This window comes from Scyliorhinus canicula, chromosome 12, assembly GCF_902713615.1.
Source record: "Scyliorhinus canicula chromosome 12, sScyCan1.1, whole genome shotgun sequence".
NCBI lineage: Eukaryota > Metazoa > Chordata > Chondrichthyes > Carcharhiniformes > Scyliorhinidae > Scyliorhinus > Scyliorhinus canicula.
Window position 1 is genome coordinate 1327432 of NC_052157.1, and position 23386 is coordinate 1350817.

Sequence of the window (23386 nt, forward strand, 5' to 3'; positions counted from 1 at the left end):
CCCGCTCCCCCCCCCCCGCTCCCCCTCCCCGCTCCCCCTCCCCGCTCCCCCACCCCGCTCCCCCACCCCGCACCCCCTCCTCGCTCCCCCACCCCGCTCCCCCTCCTCGCCATACCCCCTCAACCGTAAGGGGAATAGATAATGTTTCTGTGTCTGAAATGAGTCTCCAGGATGATGCTTCTGGACCTGATCAAGAAAAATTCTTTTTAACAGCCGATGCAAGATTGACGTCATTCTCTTCTGTGCTCTGGGAGGCTGGCAAGGACATCCAGACAAGACAGAATTATTAATGGCACACCTATTGAAAGAGTGGAAAACGTGTTCATTCAGGACGTGCTTTAAAAAAATCAAATTGTAGGGGTGGTTAGCACACAACTAATCGTAAAATATTACAGCTCAGATGGAGGACACTTGGCCCAATATGCTTTTGAAATTATCCACACTCTTCACCTACAGCATAATGTCACCACCAATCATAGCATTTCCTGCCCTCCCATTTCAGCAATCTGAAGGAAATATTCCTGTGTGACACCTGGTGTATTTCCCAGTTACTCCTAACACTCCCTCCCTTTCCCACCACAACATTCCATACAAACAGAAGAGACACAACTCTTGTACGTTTACTTCTACCTTCATTTTTTTATTCATTGATGGAAGGCGGCTGTCTCTGGCTGGGCCTGCATTTATTGGCCATCACTAATTTCCCTTGACAAGGTGACGATGAGGCACATTTTTGAACCACTGCAGTCCATGAGGTGTAGGTACACCCACAGTGCTGTTAAACGAGGAGTGCAAGGGTCTTGACCCAGTGACAGTGGCAAGACATGTTGAACAAGCTTTATTAATACAGTAAGAGAGCATGAAATCAAGAAATTTGTACAACACTGGTTTGACCTCAACTGACGTATTGGAGAATACTGTGGTAATATTCTGTAAAAAAAAAAAAAAGCTGTTGTGTGGCTGGGAAAAGGTCGACAGGGAAAATTTGTCTGTGCGAGTTGAGAGATAAAAGGGACAATGGTGCTGCGTACACGCATTTGTAAGGAGAAGCTATGGTGAAGTGGTTTTATAAGTAAATAGATTGGGTTTAGAAATTTGCATCAGGAGATAGGTAGGGTATTAGCTTCAAAGTGGAATAAGGGACTTGAATAACATACATAAGATTTCATAAGTAAACAAGGGAATGTTAACACATTTTATTTGACCTGAAAGGGGAGGCAATAGAAAAAATTAAATATTTTTATATTTTCAAAAAGTTGAGTTCAAAGAGGACAATGGAATTGAAGATGAAAAGGAAAAAGGGGCAGAAGGTGGCATAGTGCTGCCTCACAACTCCAGGGACCCGGGTTCAATTCCGACCTCTGGTCTGTGCAAAGTTTGCACTTTCTCCCCATGTCTGCATGGGTTTCCTCCAGGTGTGCCAGTTTCCTCCCACAGTTAGGTGGATTGTCTATGCTAAATTGCCCCTAGTGTCCAGAAGGTTATGTGGGGTTACTGGTTTACAGGGATAGGGTGGACACATGGGCTTAAGTAGGTTGCCCTTTCCAAGGGGCAATGCAGACTCGATGGGCCAAACAGCCGCCTCCTGCACTATAAATTCTATGAGTGGTAGAGCCAACTGTGCAAGTCTGCAGAGGGATATAGATAGTTTTAAGTCAGTGGGTCTGTCAGATGGAGTACAATGTTGGCAAATGTGAGGACATCCATTTGGGAGGAATAACCGCAAAATGGACCATTATTTAAATGGTAGAAAAATTGTAGCATGCTGCTGTGCAGAGGGACCTGGGTGTCCTTGTGCATGACTGTGCAAGTCAGTTTGCAGGTACAGCAAGTAATTAAGAAGGGAAATGGAATTTTGGCCTTCATTGCTAGAGGGATGGAGTTTAAAGCAGGGAGGTTATGTTGCAGCTGTATAGGGTGCTGGTGAGGCCACACCTAGAGTACTGTGTACAGTTTTGGTCTCCTTACTTGTGAAAGGATGTACTGGCATTGGAGGGGGTACAGAGGAGATTCACTAGGTTGATTCCGGAGTTGAGAGCATTGGCTTATGAGGAGATACTGAGTAGGCTGGGACTATACTCATTGGTATTTAGAATGAGGGGAGATCCTGTAGAAACAATTAAAATTATGAAGGGAATAGATCGGATAGAAGAAGGGAGGCGGTTTCCAGTGAAAAATGAAAATCGCTTCTTGTTACAAGTAGGCTTCAAATGAAGAGTTACTGTGAAAAGCCCCTAGTCACCACATTCCGGCACCTGGTGGGTGGAACTAGAACTAGGGGCATAACCTCAAAATAAGGGGGAGCAGATTTAGGACGGAGTTGAGGAGGAACTTCTTCACCCAAAAGATTGGAAATCTGTGGAATTCCCTGCCCAGTGAAGCAGTTCAGGATACCTTGTTGAATGTTCTAAAGGCAAAGACGGATACATTTTTGAACAGTAAAGGAATAAAAGGTTATGGTGAGCTGGCAGGTAAGTGGAGCTGTGTCCACAAAAAGATCACAGTAAGAAGTCTTACAACACCAGGTTAAAGTCCAACAGGTTTGTTTCAAACACGAGCTTTCGGAGCACGGCTCCTTCTTCACCTGAAGAAGGAGCCGTGCTCCGAAAGCTCGTGTTTGAAACAAACCTGTTGGACTTTAACCTGGTGTTGTAAGACTTCTTACTGTGCTCACCCCAGTCCAACGCCGGCATCTCCACATCATCACAAAAAGATCAGCCATGATCTCATTGAACGGCTGAGCTGGCTCGAGGGGCCAGATGGTGTACACCTGCTCCTAGTTTTTAAGTTCTTATGTTTTTGAAATTACTTTCAGATGGGCTAAAATATAACATTTTCTGAAAGTTGGTATATTGGAGTATAACTGATTAAAAATAAAAGGATGACGAATATTGTAAAAAATGGTTTGAATTAATTTCAAACGAATGAATACCCTCCACCTTCAATCTTTGTAGCTTTAAAGTTAGAAAGGGCATTGAATCTGAACACGAGCGGAAAAACAGATCATGGGCAATCTGGATAACAAGTGAACTTAATAAATGCTTAGAATGAATTAACTATTTACCTTTAACATATTGGAACCTTAGAAATAAGTGTTTGATTAACTCCCATTCAATTCAAGAGCATCGTGATTGATATTTGCATTTATGTCTAAAGTAAATATCAGAAAGTTCAGATGAATGATTGATATGTTTAACATCGTAATTTTGATAAATGACAACAGAACTATCCCTGGCAGCACCCAGCTTTCTGGCTGAGTTGAGAATCAGCAGTGTATTCAGCAAAGCGAAGATTGCTTGCGTGAAATTGTTGTTTGTTTCTTATATTTAACTTTCATGTTTTTGTGACCATGTTGGATAACATTTTTAGTGATTGGTGTTTGTTTATTTCAACTCGCCTCCCAACTATAGGGTGAAATATTTTGAAACACAGATACAGAGGTGAGATCTGCTCGCCCAACACTGAGTTGCTTGGTGCTTTTGTCAGTAGTTTGGGAAGATTATGGGGTCAAATCCATCTCTTGCTATTCTTTTTTACATTCATTTATGGGATCTGAGCATCGCCAGCTCGATCAGCATTTATTGCCCGTCCCTAATTGCCCTTGAGAAGGTGATAGTGAGGTGCCTTCTTCAACCACTGCAGTCCATTCTCTTATCCTGTCTTTTGCTAAAGTGCACTGACGTACTGTGCCACTATTAGAATAATAGATGATACAGCACAGAACAGGCCCTTCTGCCAACCATGTTTATGCTGACCATCATATACCATAGTATAGTAACCCATTTATCAGCCATAGGTCCATAGCCGACTCTGCCGTGGTGATTTTAAGTGCTCATCCAGATGCTTCTTTTTTAAAAAAATATTTTTATTCTCCTTTTTCACATTTTCTCCCAAATTTATACCCACCAACAATAAGTAGTAACGAATATCTCAATCCCCATATCAAGAACAACAATCTCATCCTCCCACCAACCCCCAAACAACTGCCCGCATGTTAACATAAACAAATGACAAAAAGGAATAAGGGATCACCCATAGTCACCATTAACACATACAGTCCCCCTCCTCCCAACACTATGTTCGATGTTATGCAATTCTTAAAAGTGCATAATGAATAACGCCCATGAATTGTAGAACCCCTCCATCCTTCCCCTCAGTTCAAACGTAACCTTCTCAAGAGTCAAGAATTCCAGCAGGTCCCCCCGCCATGCCAGGGCACAGGGTGGAGAGGCTGCTCTTCATCCCAACAGGATCCGCCTTCGGGTGATCAACGAGGCGAAGGCTACATCTGCCTCTGCACCCGTTTCCAACCCTGGCTGGTCCGACACCCCGAATATGGCCTCCAATGCTTCTTAATTGTTGTGACAGTACCTGCCTCCACCATCCTCTCAGGCAGCGTGTTCCATTTTTATACCACCCTCTGGGTAAAAAAATATTTCCTCAGGTCCCCTCTAAACCACTTGAGTTCTTCATCTAGACAAGTTCCTTCCAAGCTTGGTGTCAATGCTCTAAAATGTTAACCCTCAATGGAAAGAACATCTGCAATAATCAACATGTGAATGAATGTTGACATTTTTAATCAACTTGCCTGGAGCTCCTGATTTCTGTTTCTCTTAAAATCTGCAAAATGGTGGCAACTTGATGCACCTGCCTGTTGAAGGACTTGGCTTGACTCCTTGGCACCGCTCTTATTTTTATACCTCGCATGTAAAATTAACATTCTTGTCGTATGCGATCAGAATTACAGTCAATCCACATTTCTTTTCTACGCTTTCAGATGAACGCTTTAGAGGAAAGATTGACTGGGAGCAGGTTATCCCAATAGCCTTTGGGATTTGGGGGTAAAACTTGATCAAAATAATGGCTAGCTTCTGGTTATTGCTTTCTGTGTCCTGAGGTTTGAAATGGAAAGCATATTTTCCAAAATTCAGGATTAAAAGAGAAATGTTAATTTTACTTCAGCAGTTGCCACAGAAGAAGTAGTAAGTGCAGACTCGGTGGATAGTGCGATTCAACAAGTGGTCAGCAGTGGCGGTCAGCAGGTGATTACCATAGTAACTGATGACATTCAGCTCAGCAGCCTACGAGCAGCCAGTGATTGCGTGAATCAACCAATCATTGTCACTATGCAAGATGGACAACAAGGTACGGTGCAATTAATTGATAAAGTTCTGGTGTGAGTAAACTAATTGTGTTTATTCAGCATTTCCCAGTATTCTTTCTTTAGTTGTTGATATACAGTAAATATTACAAAGCTGAACATTTACAGATAATGGAACAGGTGTAGCACATTCATTTAAAATATATATATTTTATTACAAACGTGTAAAACGAACAGCAATACACACAACAAAACAGTCAACAACCTCACAATCCAGTTTGTGCAGATTTTACCCCATCCCCCGTGACAAACATTGTCATAAACACCCACCACCATGTCTCAAAGCCACTCATTCTTGACCGAGTCATGTGCACCCTATACCTTGAACTGAATCAATCTCATCCACGCGCAAAAGGAGCTTGAATTCACACTGCGCATCGCCTCACACCACACACCCCAGTCTATTTCCCCAAAACTCCTCCTCCCACTTGCTCTTCATCCTCGCCACTTGTGCCCACTCCCCCAGCTATATATAAATATATCCCCAATCCTACACTCTCCTGATTCTTCAGGGAACAGCTATTGCTCCAACAGGGTATATCCGCGGCAGTCTGGGAAATGGCCTCCACTCCTTTCTTGCAAACTCCCGCACCTGCTTCTGCTTCAGTTCACTCCCCCTCGGCAACTCAAACCTCTCCCGCAACTCGTCCAATCCTGCAAACTGCTTATCCAGATGCTAGTCCCGCACCCTCTACAGTTGGCACGGTAGCACAGTGGTTAGCAAATTGCTTTACAGCTCCAGGGTCCAGGTTCGATTCCCGACTGGTTTAGCTCCCTCGGCTAAATCGCTGGCTTTTAAAGCAGACCAAGCAGGCCAGCAGCACGGTTCGATTCCCGTACCAGCCTCCCCGGACAAGCGCCGGAATGTGGCGACTAGTGGCTTTTCACAGTAACTTCATTGAAGCCTACTTGTGACAATAAGCGATTTTCATTTCATTTCAGTCTATGCTGAATCTGCACGTTCTCCCGTGTCTGCGTGGATTTTCTCGTATGTTCCTGTCTCTGGCAGAACGCCCTTCTCCAATGCCTCACTAAACACCCCAGCATATGGTACAAACTCCATTGCAAATGCCTTCTAGAAATCCACGGGAAAGCCATTCAGCCCCAAGCCTTCCCCAACTTCATCCCCCTAATACTATCCAACAACCTCCCTCAGCCCCAGCCGCTCCTCCAATGCCTGCCTCCTCTCTTCCTCCAACCATGGAAACTAATCCGTTTCGGAACCGTCCCATATCCCCTTCTTCCCCACCCAGCTCCGCCCTATATAACTTCTCGTAGTACCCCCGGAACAGCATCAAGGCAGCATCCAATCAAGGGCAGCACGGTAGCGTAGTGGTTAGCACAATTGCTTCACAGCGCCAGAGTCCCAGGTTCGATTCCCGGCTGGGTCACTGTCTGTGCGGAGTCTGCACGTCCTCCCCGTGTGTGCGTGGGTTTCCTCTGGGTGCTCCGGTTTCCTCCCACAGTCCAAAGATGTGCAGGTTAGGTGGATTGGCCATGCTAAATTGCCCTCAGTGTCCAAAATTACCCTTAGTGTTGGGTGGGGTTACTGGGTTATGGGGATAGGGTGTGGGCTTGGGTAGGGGGCTCTTTCCAAGAGCCGGTGCAGACTCGATGGGCCGAATGGCCTCCTTCTGCACTGTAAATTCTATGAAACACCTCATTTATCTCCCCGACTCTGACACTGTCTCCCCGCACTCACCTTTAAACTTTCCCTGGGCGCAGCCTGCCTCCTCACCTGGTGGGCCAGTATGCGGCGCGCCTTCTCCCCATATTCATATTGAACCACTCTCGCTCTCTGCAGCTGCCCCACCATCCTTCCCGTCGTCAACTTATCAAACTGCCCCGAAACCTCTCCTCCATCAGCAACTCTTTTAGTGGGGGCCCCCACATATCTGCTGGCAACCTCAACCATCTCGTCCAACAACTATCCATCCTCCTGGCCCTAGCCTCCTGGCCCTAGCCTCCTGGCCCTAGCCTCCTGGCCCTAGCCTCCTGGCCCTAGCCTCCTGGCCCTAGCCTCCTGGCCCTAGCCTCCTGGCCCTATGTGCCTTGAATGAGATAATTTCCCTCCTGACCACCGCCTTCAACGCCTCTCAGAATGTGGTTGCCGACACCTCCCCTTTCTGATTGATTTCCACATACTCCCCGATCACTTATCTCACCTTTTGACAGAACCCCTTGTCTGCTAACAAATCCAAATCCATAAGACCATAAGATATAGAATTAGGCCACTCGGCCCATCGAGTCTGCTCTGCCTTTCCAATCATGGCTGATATTTTTCGCATCCCCATTCTCCTCCCTTCTCCCTATAACCCCTGATCCCCTTAATCAAGAACCTATCTATCTCTGTTTTCAAGACACTGTGATTTGTCCTCCACAGCCTTCTGCGTCAAAGAGTTCCACAGATTCACCCACCCTCTGACTGAAGAAATTCCACCTCATCTCTGTTTTAAAGGATTGTCCCTTTGGTTTGAGATGGTGTCCTCTGGTTCTAGTTTTTCCTACAAGTGGAAACATCCTCTCCACGTCCACTCTATCCAGGTCTCGCAGTATCCTGTAAGTTTCAATAAGATTCTCCCCCCCCCCCCCCAACCCCATCCTTCTGAACTCCAACAAGGACAGACCCAGAGTCCTCAACCGTTCCTCATACCACAAGCTCTTCATTCCAGGGATCGTTCTTGTGAACCTTCTCTGGCCCCTTTCCAAGGCCAGCAGATCTTTCCTTAGATACAGGGCCTAAAACTGCTCACAATGCACCAAATTGGGGTCTGACCAGAGCCTTATGCAGCCTCAGAAGCACATCTCTGGTCTTGTATTCTAGCCCTCTTGGCATAAATGTTTATTGCAGTTGCGTTCCTAACTGATGACTGAACATGCATGTTAACCTTATGAATTGTGAGCAAGGACTCCCAAGGCGACATTTCTTCACACAAAGATTACCACAGGAAGTAGTTGATGCTAAAACTTTGAATACATTCAAGAGGCCACTGGATATAGCACTTGGGGAGAATATAGATCTTTGTATCATCTGCAAACTTAGCAACAGTGCCTTCAGTTCCATCTTCCAGATCATTAATGTATATTGTGATTGATGCTCACCACAGTAATAAGTTGTGGTCCCAGCACAGACCCCTGAGGCACACCACAATTCACCGTCTGCCATCCTGAAAAGACCCCTTTATTCCCACTCTCTGTCTTCTGCCAGTCAGCCAATCCTCTATCTATGCCAGGATCTTAACCTTAACACCATGGGCTCTTAACTTATTTAACAGTCTCCTATGCAGCACCTGGTCAAGACCGTCTGGAAATCAAAATAAATCACGTCCACAAGAAGATCACGTCTGCCCTGAAACTCCTCGGGTGCACAAAAACCCGGGATCTCTTAACCATCCCGTTTAACTCCCGGATGTTCCACGCTACAATTCTTGCCAGAAGTTTATGCCTTCACTCCCCTCTGCCGTCCGCCATCACCCCCCCTCCGGCTCTGCCCCCTCTAATACCACGCTAAATCGTGCCCTTCCAAGATGGCCCCCTGCTTCGCCCACACGCTGTGCACACACACACACCACATCCACCTTCGGTACCACACCACCTTGCTAAATCCTGGGCGCCTCTTCCCCAGCTCCGCACCGATATCCTGGCATTTTCGGACACAGTTCCCCTCCCACTCGCAGTCTTGTTTCTCCCTGCCCCATCGGAGGATCTTTTCCTTCTCTATGAATTCGTACAACCGCTCAATCACCGCTTGCGGCGGCTCCACCGCTCTCTGCCTTAAACACCTATGGGCCCTGTTTATCTCTGGGGCCTCGTCCTGCACTTCCTACTCCACCAGCCCGGCCAACATCTTTGACACACGTTTTGTGGCACTCGTTCCTTCCACACCTTCTGGCAGCTCCACAGTCCGCAGGTTCTGTCTCCTTGACCTGTTTTCTTGCTCCTCCACCTTCATCCTCAGTGACTCCCCCAGGACTCCCACCTCTGCCTCCAAGGACACGATCCTGTTTCGCTGGTCTGACACCACCTCTCGTGTCGTCGCCCCTTGTGCCTTAAGGCGCTTCTCCAGTCGGTCCTTTGACCGCAGAGGGGCTACTGCTCCCTTGATGGCCTTTGACCAGTCCCCATGCATCTCCTTCCTCTGCTGTCGAAATTCATCTTTAATGAAGGTCACCAACTGTTCCATCCAGGCCTTTCCCACTGGCGACGACCCTTCCCCCTCCTCCATTTTCACAATTGTTGCTGTGCCACAAGTCCCTTCCTGTCCTTAGCCAGATCTTTTTGCCAGATCTGGTAGCCAGTAGACATACCAATTTTGGGAGAGAACTTCTCATTCTACATTTCTGCTGGAGCTCCCCCACTTAAGGGTATAAGGTGCCCAAACCAACACTTTTGAACCAGAGTTGCCCTGTGCACGACCTGTCACTCCATGGCCACCACCAGAGGTCCAGGTGCAGCACATTCATTGTTACGCACTGAATTAGAGTGTGCTGTTCATTGTCTCGCTACACTTCCTGACATCAAGCATGAATATGTTTTAATGTTGTTACCGCGAATTTTGTTAGAGATGACCTTGCACATTAAATACTATGTTGTTTATGGCCCATCAACCTTTTTCTGTGTTCTAGTTTTGACTGTTCCAGCAACTGACATTGCTGAAGAGACCGTGGTTACTGAGGAACCATTGATGAAGAGACACTGTGTGGAGGTCATTGAAAATCACGCAGAAACCACAGAAATTGAGGTAAATTCACAAAAGGTGGCTCTTTCAGGAAGAACTGTTATCTTGACTAAAATCCTGGATAAGGCCAGATCTGTTCTGCAGCTGTTGTGTTTATGAATTATCTGAAGCACTCAAACGGCTGGTTCTTTTCCCAGTATCTCATGGTGCCATATTGGCTGGAATGTGATCACTGTTGTTCCAGGCACCGCTTTCCTCGAACAATCATTTACTTCACAACAAAGACTCATTTCAATATTGCCTTAAATACCTGCCACCAATAACATTCCTTCAGAGTTAGCTAATGATTAGAAACTGTTAATTGTTGGCTTGCCCATCAAAAAGTGTGGTAACAAATAACAGAAACTGTAATCTCTGGAAATACTTGCTGTTGATGGTAACACATTTTCATGTACAGATTCCATACAAAACAGGCACAGTTCTGTGATATTTATTGGATTGAGTGAAGACGTTCTAGGCAAACGAAGAGCCAAGACTCTCGGTATCATATTTCATAGACTTATTTCATAGACTTTACAGTGCAGAAGGAGGCCATTCGGCCCATTGAGTCTGCACTGGCTCTTGGAAAGAGCACCCCACCCAAGGTCAACACCTCCACCCCATCCCCATAACCCAGCAACCCCACCCAACACTAAGGGCAATTTTGAACACTAAGGTCAATTCATCATGGCCAATCCACCTAACCTGCACATCATGGTCTCTAATTATGAAGTAATTCCCATAAACCTCCCTTCATATCTGTGATTAAATTGCTGAGTGACGTGAGCAGGATCCTGAAAGGGGCGGCAATTTCTCTTGTATTCAGAGTGTGATTCGGAACACTTAAGATTCTGAAGCTCCTGGAGAAGCCAAGAGAGTTACTGGAGGTGGAGCAGAGCAGAAATAGCTGTGTTTGATGTTCTGGAGTTGGGTCAATTACAATACAATATTTTGGGTGGGCTCCCAGTGAGTGGGGTGAAGAGTTCATTGGCTGCAGTCACGGTTCCAGAACCACTTGGCCACCTGCAATGTTTCAGTGAAGCCTAACACAAGCTGGAGGAACAGCATCTCATCTTCTGATTAGAAGTCTTCTGGACTTAACATTCAGTTCAACAACTTCAAGCCATGAGCTCTCTCCTCCATCTTGACCCCCTTTCTTAATGCAGTATTTTAACCCCAATGACCCCTCCACCACAAAAAAAAGAAACCGGGCTATTGTTCTTCAGCTTTGTCACAGAATGGAAAGTTATATTCCCAGGTTGGGGCGAGGATATGAACTGCCTGCAGTTGAGGAGAGAGAATTGTTTGTGGTCAGGAAGGGGGACTAGCTGCAGGTAATTAGCCGCTGCCTTTCCCAAACCTCCCGGCCACACTGATTATCGCTGTAACTTCAAACACTGAGACTGGGGCTTACTTTACTCCTTCCCTCTGGAATGGCATTAGGCTGTGGAGTTGTCACAGAATGCTGACCCTTGTTCTGCTATTAACACATTCTGCTATCTTACCTTTGTCATTTTCTTCAGTCTTGAAGAGGAAGGAGCAGTGCTCCGAAAGCTAGTGTTTGAAACAAACTTTCAGGGATCTATGGACATGGAGCAGAGAGATCTCGGTGTACATGTACATAGATCCCTGAAAGTTGCCACCCAGGTTGAGAGGGTTGTTAAGAAGGCGTACGGTGTGTTAGCTTTTATTGGTAGAGGGATTGAGTTTCGGAGCCATGAGGTCATGTTGCAGCTGTACAAAACTCTGGTGCAGCCGCATTTGGAGTATTGCGTGCAGTTCTGGTCGCCGCATTATAGGAAAGATGTGGAAGTATTGGAAATGGTACAGAGGAGATTTACCAGGATGTTGCCTGGTATGGAGGGAAGATCTTATGAGGAAAGGCTGAGGGACTTGAGGCTGTTTTTGTTGGAGAGAAGAAGGTTAAGAGGAGACTTAATTGAGGCATACAAGATGATTAGATAGGGTGGACAGTGAGAGCCTTTTTTCCTCAGATGGTGATGTTTAGCACGAGGGGACATAGCTTTAAATTGAGGGGAGATAGATATAGGACAGATGTCAGAGGTAAGTTCTTTACTCCGAGAGTAGTAAGGGCGTGGAATGCCCTGCCTGCAACAGTAGTGGACTCACCAACACTAAGGGCATTCAAATGGTCATTGGATAGACATATGGACGATAAGGGAATAGTGTAGATGGGCTTAAGAGGGGTTTCGCAGGTTGGCGCAACATCGAGGGCCGAAGGGCCTGTACTGCGCTGTTATGTTCTATGTAAACAGCAGACTTTTTTAAAGCCGCGCCTTCTAGTTTTAGAAATTGTTAGTTGTTTGATGGCAGCTTCTGGAATTGAAGAATTGCATTTCTATCCCCGAACTCCGTAACAGTGGATGACAGTATCTTAAAAGATTTTTGGCTTCCAGCTGCTGGCCGAAAGTAAATTCGGGAAATACCACCCCCACCATGCCCTGTGAAGGTACTTGATATCAGCTTCATGCTTCCCTCTGACTGTGTGTCTGAGATTCGGAGTTCAGCAATGTAGACAATCCAACCGATGAACCATGTCACAATGTGAGCCATATTAAAATTCAGCTTTTCGATTGATCTCTGCCATGTGCACAATTGCCACTTCATCGCTTTAAACTGAGAATTTTTAGGAGTTGGAAACGCTAATTGTGCCCCCAAAAAAACCTATTCATTTTTTTATCAAACATAAAATCTTTTTTTAAATTATAATCTTTATTGTCACGAAGTAGGCTTACATTAACACTGCAATGAAGTTACAGTCAAAATCCTCTAGTCTCCACATTCCGGCACCTATTTGGAGAATTCAGAATGTCCAAATTACCTAACGAGCATGTCTTTCGGGACTTGTGGGAGGAAACCGGAGCACCCGGAGGAAATCCGCGGAGACACAGGGAGAACGTACAGACAGTGACCCAGGCCGGGAATCGAACCTGGGACCCTGGTGCTGTGAAGCAACAATACTAACCACTGTGCTACAGTGCTGCCCATTTTATAACATGATGGAGACAGAACTGCCTATGCCTGCAATTCCAGCCACAATGTGTTCATTCTGCAAGGAACCCACATTCAGCACCTTCAGCCCACTGATGGCTGTCTTGTAGATTTTGACCTATTTTATTGCTAAATTGTCCAATTCTATGTAGTCGTGCATTCAAGATGTCAGTGTTTTGCCTTTTACACGTACATAAAAAGCAAGAGGGTAGCCAGGGAAAGGGTTGATCCACTGAAGGACAGGGGAGGGAATCTATCTGTGGAGCCAGAGGAAATGGGTGACGTACTAAATAAATACTTTGCATCAGTATTCATCAAAGAGAAGGCATTGGTGGATGTTGAGTCTGGAGAAGGGTGTGTAGATAGCCTGGGTCACATTGAGATCCAAAAAGACAAGGTGTTGGGCGTCTTGAAAAATATTAAGGTAGATAAGTCCCCAGGGCCTGATGGGATCTACCCCAGAATACTGAAGGAGGCTAGAGAGGAAATTGCTGAGGCCTTGACAGAAATCTTGGGATCCTCACTGTCTTCAGGTGATGTCCCGGAGGACTGGAGAATAGCCAATGTTGTTCCTTTGTTTAAGAAGGGTAGCAAGGATAATCCAGGGAACTGCAGGCCAGTGAGCCTTACGTCAGTGGTAGGGACATTACTGGAGCGAATTCTTCGAGACAGGATCCACTCCCATTTGGAAGCAAGTGGACGTATTAGTGAGAGGCAGTACGGTTTTGTGGAAGGGAGGTCATGTCTCATTAACTTGATAGTTTTTCGAGGAGGTCACAAAGATGGTTGATACAGGTAGGTCAGTGGATGGTTAGGGGTGGGTAGTGGTCAGTGGTAGATTAGGGGCTGGTTTAGCACAGGGCTAAATTGCTGGCTTTGAAAGCAGACTAAGGCAGGCCAGCAGCACGGTTCAATTCCCGTACCAGCCTCCCTGAGCAGGCGCCGGAATGTGGCGACTAGGGGCTTTTCGCAGTGACTTCATTTGAAGCTTACTTGTGACGATAAGCGATTTTCATTTCATGTTGCCTATATGGACTTCAGTAAGGCCTTTGACAAGGTCCCTCATGGCAGACTGGTACAGAAGGTGAAGTCACATGGGATCAGAGGTGAGCTGGCAAGATGGATACAGAACTGGCTAGGTCAGAGAAGGCAGAGAGTAGCAATGGAAGGGTGCTTTTCTGATTGGAGGGCTGTGACTAGATCACTGGGCTGGGATCGTTGCTGTGCATAGTATATATAAAAGATTTGGAGGAAAATGTAACTGGTCTGATCAGCAAGTTTGCGGACCACATAAAGTTTGGTGGAATTGTGGATAGCGATGAGGACTGTCAGAGGATACAGCAGGATTTAGATCGTTTGGAGACTTGAGCAGAGAGATGGCAGATGGAGTTTAATCCGGACAAATGTGAGGTAATGCATTTTGGAAGGTCTATCCAGTTAATGGTAGAACCCTCAAGAGTATTGGCAGTCAGAGAGATATAGTGTACAGGTCCACAGGTCACTGAAAGGGGCAACACAGGTGGAGAAGGTAGTCAAGAAGGCATACGGCATGCTTGCCTTCATTGGCCGGGGCATTGAGTATAAAAATTGGCAAGTCCTGTTGCAGCTGTACAGAACCTTAGTTAGGTGTTCAATTCTGGTCACCACACTACCAAAAGGATGTGGAGGCTTTAGAGAGGGTGCAGAAGAGATATACCAGAATGTTGCCTGGTATGGAGGGTATTAGCTATGAGGAGAGGTTGAATAATCTCGGTTTGCTCTCACTGGATCAATGGAGGTTGAGGGGCGACCTGATAGAGGTGTACAAAATTATGAGGGGCATAAACAGAGTGGATAGTCAGACTTTTTCCCAGGGTAGAGGGGTCAGTAACTAGGGGGCATAGGTTTAAGGTGCGAGGGGAAAGGTTTAGAGAAGATGTACGAGGCAAGTTTTTTACACATCAGCCATGATCGTGATGAATGGCGGAGCAGGATCAAAGGGCCAAAAGGCCTCCTCTTGCTCCTATAGAACATTACAGCGCATGTTCTGGGTGCCTGGAACTCTCTGTCGGGGCAGGTGGTGGAAGCCGGGATGATAGTGACGTTTAAGGGGCATCTTGACAAATACATGAATAGGATGGGAATAGAGGTATACGGACCCAGGAAGTGTAGAAGATTTTAGTTTAGACGGACAGCATGGTCGGCACGGGCTTGGATGGTCGAAGGGCCTGTTCCTGTGCTGTACTTTTGTTTGTTGTTTATTAGACCTTTTGGCAACTTTATTAATGGTTAACAAGTTCCAAGGAAGAGTCACATGGACTCGGAACATTGACTCTGTTTCTCTCCACAGATGCTGCCAGATGTGCTGAGTTTCCCCAGTATTTTCTGGCTGTCTTCTACCATCTGTGGTATTTCACTTTTTTGTAAATGCAAGTCCGTTTTCACCTGTATTCGTTCAGAAATCACTTCAGATATTCCTTCCTTGCACAATAATCTCAAAAGGAACAGAGCAGAAATGCAGAGATACATAAGTCAACAGTTGTAGACTCGCCAACTTTAAGGCATTTAAGTGGTCACTGGATAGACATATGGATGAAAATGGGATAGTGTAGGTCAGATAGGCTTCAGATGGTTTCACAGGTCGGCGCAACATCGAGGGCCGAAGGGCCCGTACTGCGCTGTAATGTTCTATAGGAGCAAGAGGAGGCCTTTTGGCCCTTTGATCCTGCTCCGCCATTCATCACGATCATGGCTGATCATCCAACTCAATAGCCTAATCCTGCTTTCTCCCCATAGCCTTTGATCCCATTCTCACCAAGTGCTATATCCAGCTGCCTCTTGAATATATTTTAGCATCAACTACTTCCTGTGGTAATGAATTCCACAGGCTCACCACTCTTTGTGTGAAGAAATGTCTCCTTATCTCTGTCCAAAATGGTTTACCCTGAATCCTCAGACTGTGACCCCTGGTTCTGGACACACCCATCATTGGTTGCATCTACCCTGTCTAGCCCTGTCAGAATTTTGTCAGTCTCTGAGATCCTCCCTTCATTCTTCTGAACTCCAGCGGGAACAATCGCAACCTAGTCAATCTCTCCTCATATGACAGTCCTGCCATTTATGGATCAGTCTGGTAAATCTTCGCTGTACTCTCTCTCGAGCAAGAACATGTTGCTCCGTTTATCTGGCTCTAAATATGGTCGCCTTCCTTAATCCTAATTATGTTTTGCTCTAGAGTCGGCAGGTATCTTTCGATACCGCCACAAGGTTCAACCCCGAATACTGATCAAAGAACCAATGCACCAGTTAGTTAGTTCAAAGTCAATACAATTTATTTACACACAATAATATCTACTCGTGCACAAATACCATAAACTAAACTATCTGTAACGCTAAGGCCTATACTTAACTTCGGGTGCCCACTCAGTCAGAGGAACAATGGCCGTTGTTCAGATCTGAGGCTGTTGGGTTCGAGGAGGTAACAGGAGAACAGCTAAGGTCGTCCGTCTGATGGCGAGCGTTGACCTTGGACTTACTTGCTTCTGGTGCAGCTGGTGGACGGGTCTCTCCGCTTCGAGAGCTGAGCCCAAGAGAGCGATTCTCTCTCGGAAGCTTCTTCTTATACCCAAAGGGGCTTCGCGCGCTTTTGGGCGGGCCTTGAACTTGGCCCCAATTACTTGGACCGCATCTTGATCATCGGTATCGATCTCGACCAATAAAGGGGTGGGTGCTCTGATGGCTGGGCGTGTCTTAGGTGGCCGTTGGCCTTGCTTTGTTCGTGTCTTGCTGGCGCTGGGGTGTCTGCCTTAGTATCAGTTACTTGAATGTTATTCCTTTGTTCCTGGAGATGGGCCATCGGTATGCTAATTGACCTACAGTTTCAGTCTCGTCTGGGAGTTGCCTCCTCAATACGCATCCAGGCTCTGTGCCTGCCTGCTTTCTTAGCATTGTACATGGTTCCCTCTAGTCTTTGCAAACATACATTTTGTAATCTGGAAGTGGCCATCCCAGATGGCTACAAACATCCTTCCTCAGGAAAGGAGAGCTAAAACTGCACACAATACTCCACGTGTGGCCTCACATCACTGCTTCTATACTCGAAACCTCTTGCAATGAAGGCCAAGGTACCATTAGCCTTCTTTACCACCTGCATGCTTACCTTCAGCTACTGTTACACAAGGACACCCAGGTCCCGCTGCACACTCCCCTCTCCCAATTTACAACCATTCAGGTAGTAATCTGCCTTCCTGTTTTGCTTCCAAAGTCAGAAGTCTTACAACACCAGGTTAAAATCCAACAGGTTTGTTTCAAACACTAGCTTTCGGAGCACTGCTCCTTCCTCAGGTGACACTTCCAAAGTGAATAATCTCACGCTTATCCAAATTATACTGCATCTGCCATTGATTTGGCCACTCGCCCAACCTGTCCAGATCATGTTGTAGGATCCATGCATCCTCATCACCGTTCACCCTTACGCCTAACTTGGTATCATCTGCAAACTTTGAGATGTTACATTTAGTTCCCTCATCCAAATCATTAATATATATTGTGAATAGCTGGGATCCCAGCACCGATCCCTGTGGCACCTCACTAGTTTCTGCCTGCCAATTTGAAAAGGACCCATTAAGTCCTACTCTTTGTTTCCTCTCTGCCAACCAGTTTTCTAACCACCTCAGTACATTTTCCCTAATCCCATGCGCTTTAATTTTGCACAATAATCTCTTATGGGTGAATTTGTCAAACGCCTTCTGAAAGTCCAAATATACACATCGACTGGCTCCCCCTTGTCAACTGTACTGGTTACATCTTCAACGAATTCCAACAGATTTGTTAAGCATGATTTTCCCTTCATAAATCCATGCTGACTCTGACTGATCCTGCCACTGCTTTCTAAATGTTACACTATAAAGCCCTTGATAATGGATTCAAGCATTTTCCCCACCACCGATGTTAGGCTTACTGGTCTATAATTCCCTGCTTTCTCTCTACCTCCCTTTTTGAATGTTGGAGTGACGTGAGCTACCCTCCAATCTGCAGGGACAGTTCCAGAGCCTGTAGAATCCCGGAAAATGGCCACCAATGCATCCGCTATTTCCAGAGCCACCTCCTTAAGCACTCTGGGATGCAGATTCTCAGGCCCTGGGGATTTATCCGCCTTCAATCCCATCAATTTTCCCAGCACCATTTCTCTACTGATGTTGATCTCCCTCAGTTCTTCCCTCTCACTAAACCTTTCATATATTTCTGGTATGTGATTAGGTCCTCTTTTATGAAGACAGAACCAAAGTATGTGTTCAATTGCTCAGCTATTACTTTGTCCCTTATTATGCATTCCCCTGTTTCTGTCTGTAGTCGACCTACATTTCTCTTTGCCAATCTCTTTCTCTTCACATATCCATAGAAACTCTTAGTGTCAGCCTTTATGTTCCCTGCAAGCTTCCTTTCGTACTGCACTTTACCCTTCTTAATCAATCCCTTTGTCCTTCTTTGCTGAATTCGAAACTGCTCCCAATCCTCAGACAGCTCCATTGTGATGCCTTTCATCAAAACAACATGGTGGAGCTCAGCAGTCGTGAGATGTTTCTTAAATTATTGTCTTTATTTCCTCCTGCATAGGGCAGCACGGTAGCATTGTGGATAGCACAATCGCTTCACAGCTCCAGGGTCCCATGTTCGATTCTGGCTTGGACCACTGTCTGTGTGGAGTCTGCACATCCTCCCCGTGTGTGCGTGGGTTTCCTCCGGGTGCTCCGGTTTCCTCCCACAGTCCAAAGATGTGCAGGTTAGGTGGATTGGCCATCATAAATTGCCCTTGGTGTCCAAAATTGCCCTTAGTGTTGGGTGGGGTTACTGGGTTATGGGGATAGGGTGGAGTTGTTGACCTTGGGTAGGGTGCTCTTTCCAAGAGCCGGTGCAGACTCGATGGGCTGAATGGCCTCCTTCTGCACTGTAAATTCTATGTAAATAACATTGACGTGTGGCTGTAGTTGCACATTGCATGCACACCTGCAAGGTTTGCTCATTCATAAGTCAGAAATTGATGCACAATCAATTGGACAAAGACGATAGTTGAATCCAACTGAGGCTTTATTGCTATAAGATGTGTGGCCTCCCACAGCAGCTGGCGAAATGGCTGCTGGCTGGAGGACACACATATTTATAGCAGGCAGGGGCTACCGGCGAACCTGTAGTACAGGTCCTACCGTACATCACCTAATACAGGTGCAACAGTGGTTTACCACAAGCGGTCTTATTTCAGGCTTGTAACTTGTCTATAGTGCTTGCCCTGCAATTAACCAACGCCATTAATTCTTGCCTTTCATTTTGACATTGTGAGTATGTATTGGCATGAATTAGGTTCAGTGAGGAAGGGAAGGCAGTGAATGCATTTGGAAAGAATTATTTATCTGCTGATTTGGTTTGGCTTTGGTTTGCCAAAATCTCAGACACACTAACTGTGACCATAGGTTCAGTGTTAATCAAAGAAGAGGCAGCTTGGTATTGACATCAACAGGAGTAGGACCGTAGCTGCAAAATAATTAATCAAGAGGTGAGGAAGGGGACTGACCGCCTCCATTTTCTTCTCGTCTATTGAGATTGCTGGATGACTGGTACCTTGATGCAGCCGGCACCATGAAAGACCCAGTTCAGTTATTCTTTGGAGAGACTGGTTTTCCTGTGCCTTCCCTTTTGTCATTACTGACGAGCCTTTAAAAGCTGGCACTATCAACATCCGGAGGGTTGCCACTCAGAAACTGAACTGGACTAGCCACATTAATACTGTTGGTACCAGGGCAGGTCAAAGGCTCGGAATCCTACAGTGAGTAACTCACCACCTGACCCCCTAAAGCCTGTCCACCATCTACAAGGCACAAGAGTGTAATGAAATATTCCCCACTTGCCTGGATGAGTACAGCGACAGCAACACTCTGGAAACTCGACACCAAGAAGCCTGCTTGATTGATGCCCCTTCCACAAACATCATCTTATCCTTAGGGTCTCCATTAATTTGTAGAACATACTTAGTTTTTAAATTAATTGTCTACTAAACTTGCAGCCGAAAGTTAGAGCTAGAATATATCGCCGTTCCTTCACTGTCGCTGGGTCAAAATCCTGGAACTCCCTCCTAGGTGTCCCTACCTACAGCGTATGGGCTGCAACAGTTCAAGCAGGCTGATCACCATCGCCTTCTTGAGGGCAATTAGGGATGGACAATTAATACTGGCCTATCCAGTGACGTCCACAACCCGTGAGTTAATTGTTGCAAGCTCCCAACTCTCTGCCAAATGATGTGAAATGCAGAACTCAGTCCAGCGTCTGAGTGACTTTGTGCACTCCAGTGCCTGCTCTGGTTCCCACTCCAAAACTGATCTGTAATAAAGGACAAGATCCTGTTGGAAAAATAATGATGTGTATTGGTTGCATGCAAATGTTAACAAATCAGCCAGTAGGTTCAGTGGGTGAAGTGATATCCTGCGAGTTGTGAATCTCCAGCACTTGCTGATCCATTTTTGCAAAGTTCACTCGGGCCCTTGAGCCTACCTTGTAATTCAATAAGATCACGGCTGATCTGATTGCAACCTGAGCTCCACATTACCGCCTATCCCAAATTCTTTCACCCTCTTGCTTATCAAGAATCTATCTCACTCTGCCAAATTTTTTTTTGAGACAACCACCTTTTAAGGCAAAACACCCCAGGACATCAGTGACAGAGGTTTGCTCGTGTCACACAGGAGGATTTAAGCTAGTTTGGCCGGACGGTGGGAACCAAAGCAAAGGTGAATTAACTGAAGCAGAACTAGAGAGTAGGGCCACTCAGACTCCGAGGAAGAGCAGGCAGGATGTGGTTGCTTATCAAAGAGGGTCTGGTGGACTGAAGGGCATTAGTTTCAATGCGAGAAGTGTAACAGGTAAGGCAGATTAGCAAGTTTGCGGATAATACTAAGATTGCAGGAGTTGCGGATAGTGATGAAGATTGTCAGAGAATACAACAGGATACAGATAGGCTGCAAAATTGGGCAGAGAAATGGCAGATGGAATTTAACCTGGACAAATGCGAGGTGATGCATTTTGTTAGATCCAGTTCAGGTGGGAGCTATAAAATAAATGGCAGAACCATCAGGAGCAGAGAAACAGAGATCTGGGCGTGCAGGTCCACAGATCCTTAAAAGTGGCAGCACAGGACTTGCGGTGGCAGCCATGGAGTAGGAGGTCGTGTATTTGGTAGCTCCCGCTCGTGACGGACCTCTTGGACCTTTTCTCCTGACTTTTTTGGAATTTTATTGGAAAATTCGGTGTCGGGTGAGACAGAGGAGGAGGAACCCCCCCAGTATATAGAGACGTGGACCAGAAGAGGTCTTTTGGAAGAAATTGCCGAGCAAAGAAGGTGCGTGCAGAACCTACAGCACAGGAAAACATGGCGGAGGTGCAGGATCCAGGCTTGGCGGCCCAATGGTCAATGGTACAGTTGGTGAAATTCATTCAGGAGAGTTTCGCCAAGCAAAAGAAGGAAGTTTTAGACCCGATCAAGGCATCGATCGATCGATTGGGTGGAACAGGGTCTAGAAGCCCACAGACTGGTGATCCAGAAGGTGGAGGAGAAGGTGGCCGAGCCTGAGGACCATTTAACCGCCCTGGAGGCGGAGGTAGGGCTGATCAGGGACCACCAGAAAATGCTGCAGGAGAAGGTGGCCGAGCCTGAGGACCATTTAACCGCCCTGGAGGCGGAGGTAGGGCTGATCAGGGACCACCAGAAAATGCTGCAGGAGAAGGTGGAGGACCTGGAGAATAAGTCCTGGAGACAGAACTTGAGGATTGTCAGCCTCTCGGTGGGCAGCGAAGGATTGGGCGCGAGGGCATATTCGGCAAGTATGCTTGAAAAGTTAATGGGCGATGGGACGTTTGCTCGACCCTTGGAAGTGGACAGAGCGCATAGAGCGCTTGCGAGGGGACTGCGTGTGAATGAGCCGCGGGGACGATGGTGGTGCGAATGCACCGGTTCCTGAATAAGGCACAGATTTTGTGGTGGGCCATGCAGACATGGAACTGTAAATGGGACAACAGCGAGCTGCACATCTAGCAGGACCTGGGTCCGGAACTGGCCAAAAGAAGAGTGGGATTTAATAGAGTAAAATTGGCCCTCTTCAAGAAGGGGGTGAAGTTTGGAATGCTACATCCAGCTTGTTTGTTGGTTACCTATGAGGGTCAGGAGCATTATTTTGGATCGCCAGACGAGGCGATGGACTTTGTTAAAGATAAAAGGCTGGCAGGTGACTGAAGACACAAGTCTTGGGGCGGGTAATGCTGTATAGATTCTGTAAAAGTTAATTTCAGTTTGAACTGTACAATGGAGTGTACAGTTGCTCTGTTCTGTAAATCAACTTTGTTCTTGTGAGGGGACGGGGTGGATTTATGTTTTCTTTGTGTTTGTTGGGGACTGTGCTGTTTTGAATATGTATGTTTGTGCTGGGGGGGGGGGGGGTGGGGGGGGGGGGGGGGAGAACAATAGTGGGTAGGATGTTTGGCGCCATGGGAAGGGAGCCACCAGGCTAGCTGGGCGGGCTAGCTCACGGAAGTGCAGTGGGGGGGTGAGCAGGTGATAAGTTTATTGGGGGGGTTGGGATTGTTGTGCTGTTAATAGGGGGAGTGGGCGGGTGGGGAATTGCTCTTCTGACGGGAGGGATTGTTCTTGGAAGACAAATGGGAGGTCGGGGATGGTGGGGGCCCGAGGGCGGGCCTACGGAGGTGCGGGACGCAAGCTGGAGGCTAGCCTCAGAAGGGTGATGGTTGGAGGGCAGGTTGTCTCCCAACCAGGTTGATCACATGGAATGTTAGTGGGCTAAACGGGCCGGTTGAGGCTCGCGTGTTCGCGCATTTGAGGGGATTGAAGGTGGACGTGGCAATGCTACAGGAGACACACCTGAGGGTAATAGTTCGGACTAGATTGAGGAAGGGGTGTGTCGGGTAAGTATTTCACTCGGGGTTGGATTCGAAGACTAGTGGGTTTGCGATCCTGATCAACAAAAAGGTGATATGTGAGGCAGGGAGAATAGTGGCGGATGTAGGGGGCAGGTGCACCATGGTGAGCGGGAAGCATTAGGGGATGCTGATGGTGCTTGTGAATATATACGCACCAAACTGGGATGATGTGGAATTTATGAGACGGGTGTTAGGGAAGATCCCGGACCTGGATTCGCATAAGCTGATCATGGGGGAGACTTTAATACGGTCATTGATCCAAGGTTGGACTGGTCGAGGTCAAAGACAGTGAGGGTGCCAGCAGTGGTGAAGGAACTAAAGGGGTTCATGAAGCAGATTGGGCGGGGGGGCGCTAGACCCATGGAGGTGGAGAAGGACCCAGAGCTATGCAGGTCAATCTCCCTATTGAATGTCGATGCCAAACTGTTGGCTAAAATCTTGGCCTAGATCCTTTGATCCTTTTATAAAGGATAGAAGATTGTGTCCCGGAGATGATAGGGAAACACCAGACGAAGTTTGTTAAGGGCAGGCTAATGTTA

General features: G+C 46.7%; 1 protein-coding gene across 8 annotated transcripts in view; it reads left to right on the forward strand.

Moving 5' to 3' along the window:
* Positions 1-23386, forward strand: part of gabpb1 (GA binding protein transcription factor subunit beta 1) — a 149304-nt gene that overhangs the window by 75197 nt on the left and 50721 nt on the right. For 7 of the 8 annotated variants that reach the window (XM_038812950.1, XM_038812948.1, XM_038812949.1 and 4 more), the window contains 2 exons: positions 4963-5145; positions 9787-9902. In XM_038812950.1, coding sequence (XP_038668878.1) covers positions 4963-5145; positions 9787-9902 — 299 coding nt within the window. The remainder of the gene's footprint in view (positions 1-4962; positions 5146-9786; positions 9903-23386) is intronic. The other variant, XM_038812951.1, reaches the window with a different exon arrangement.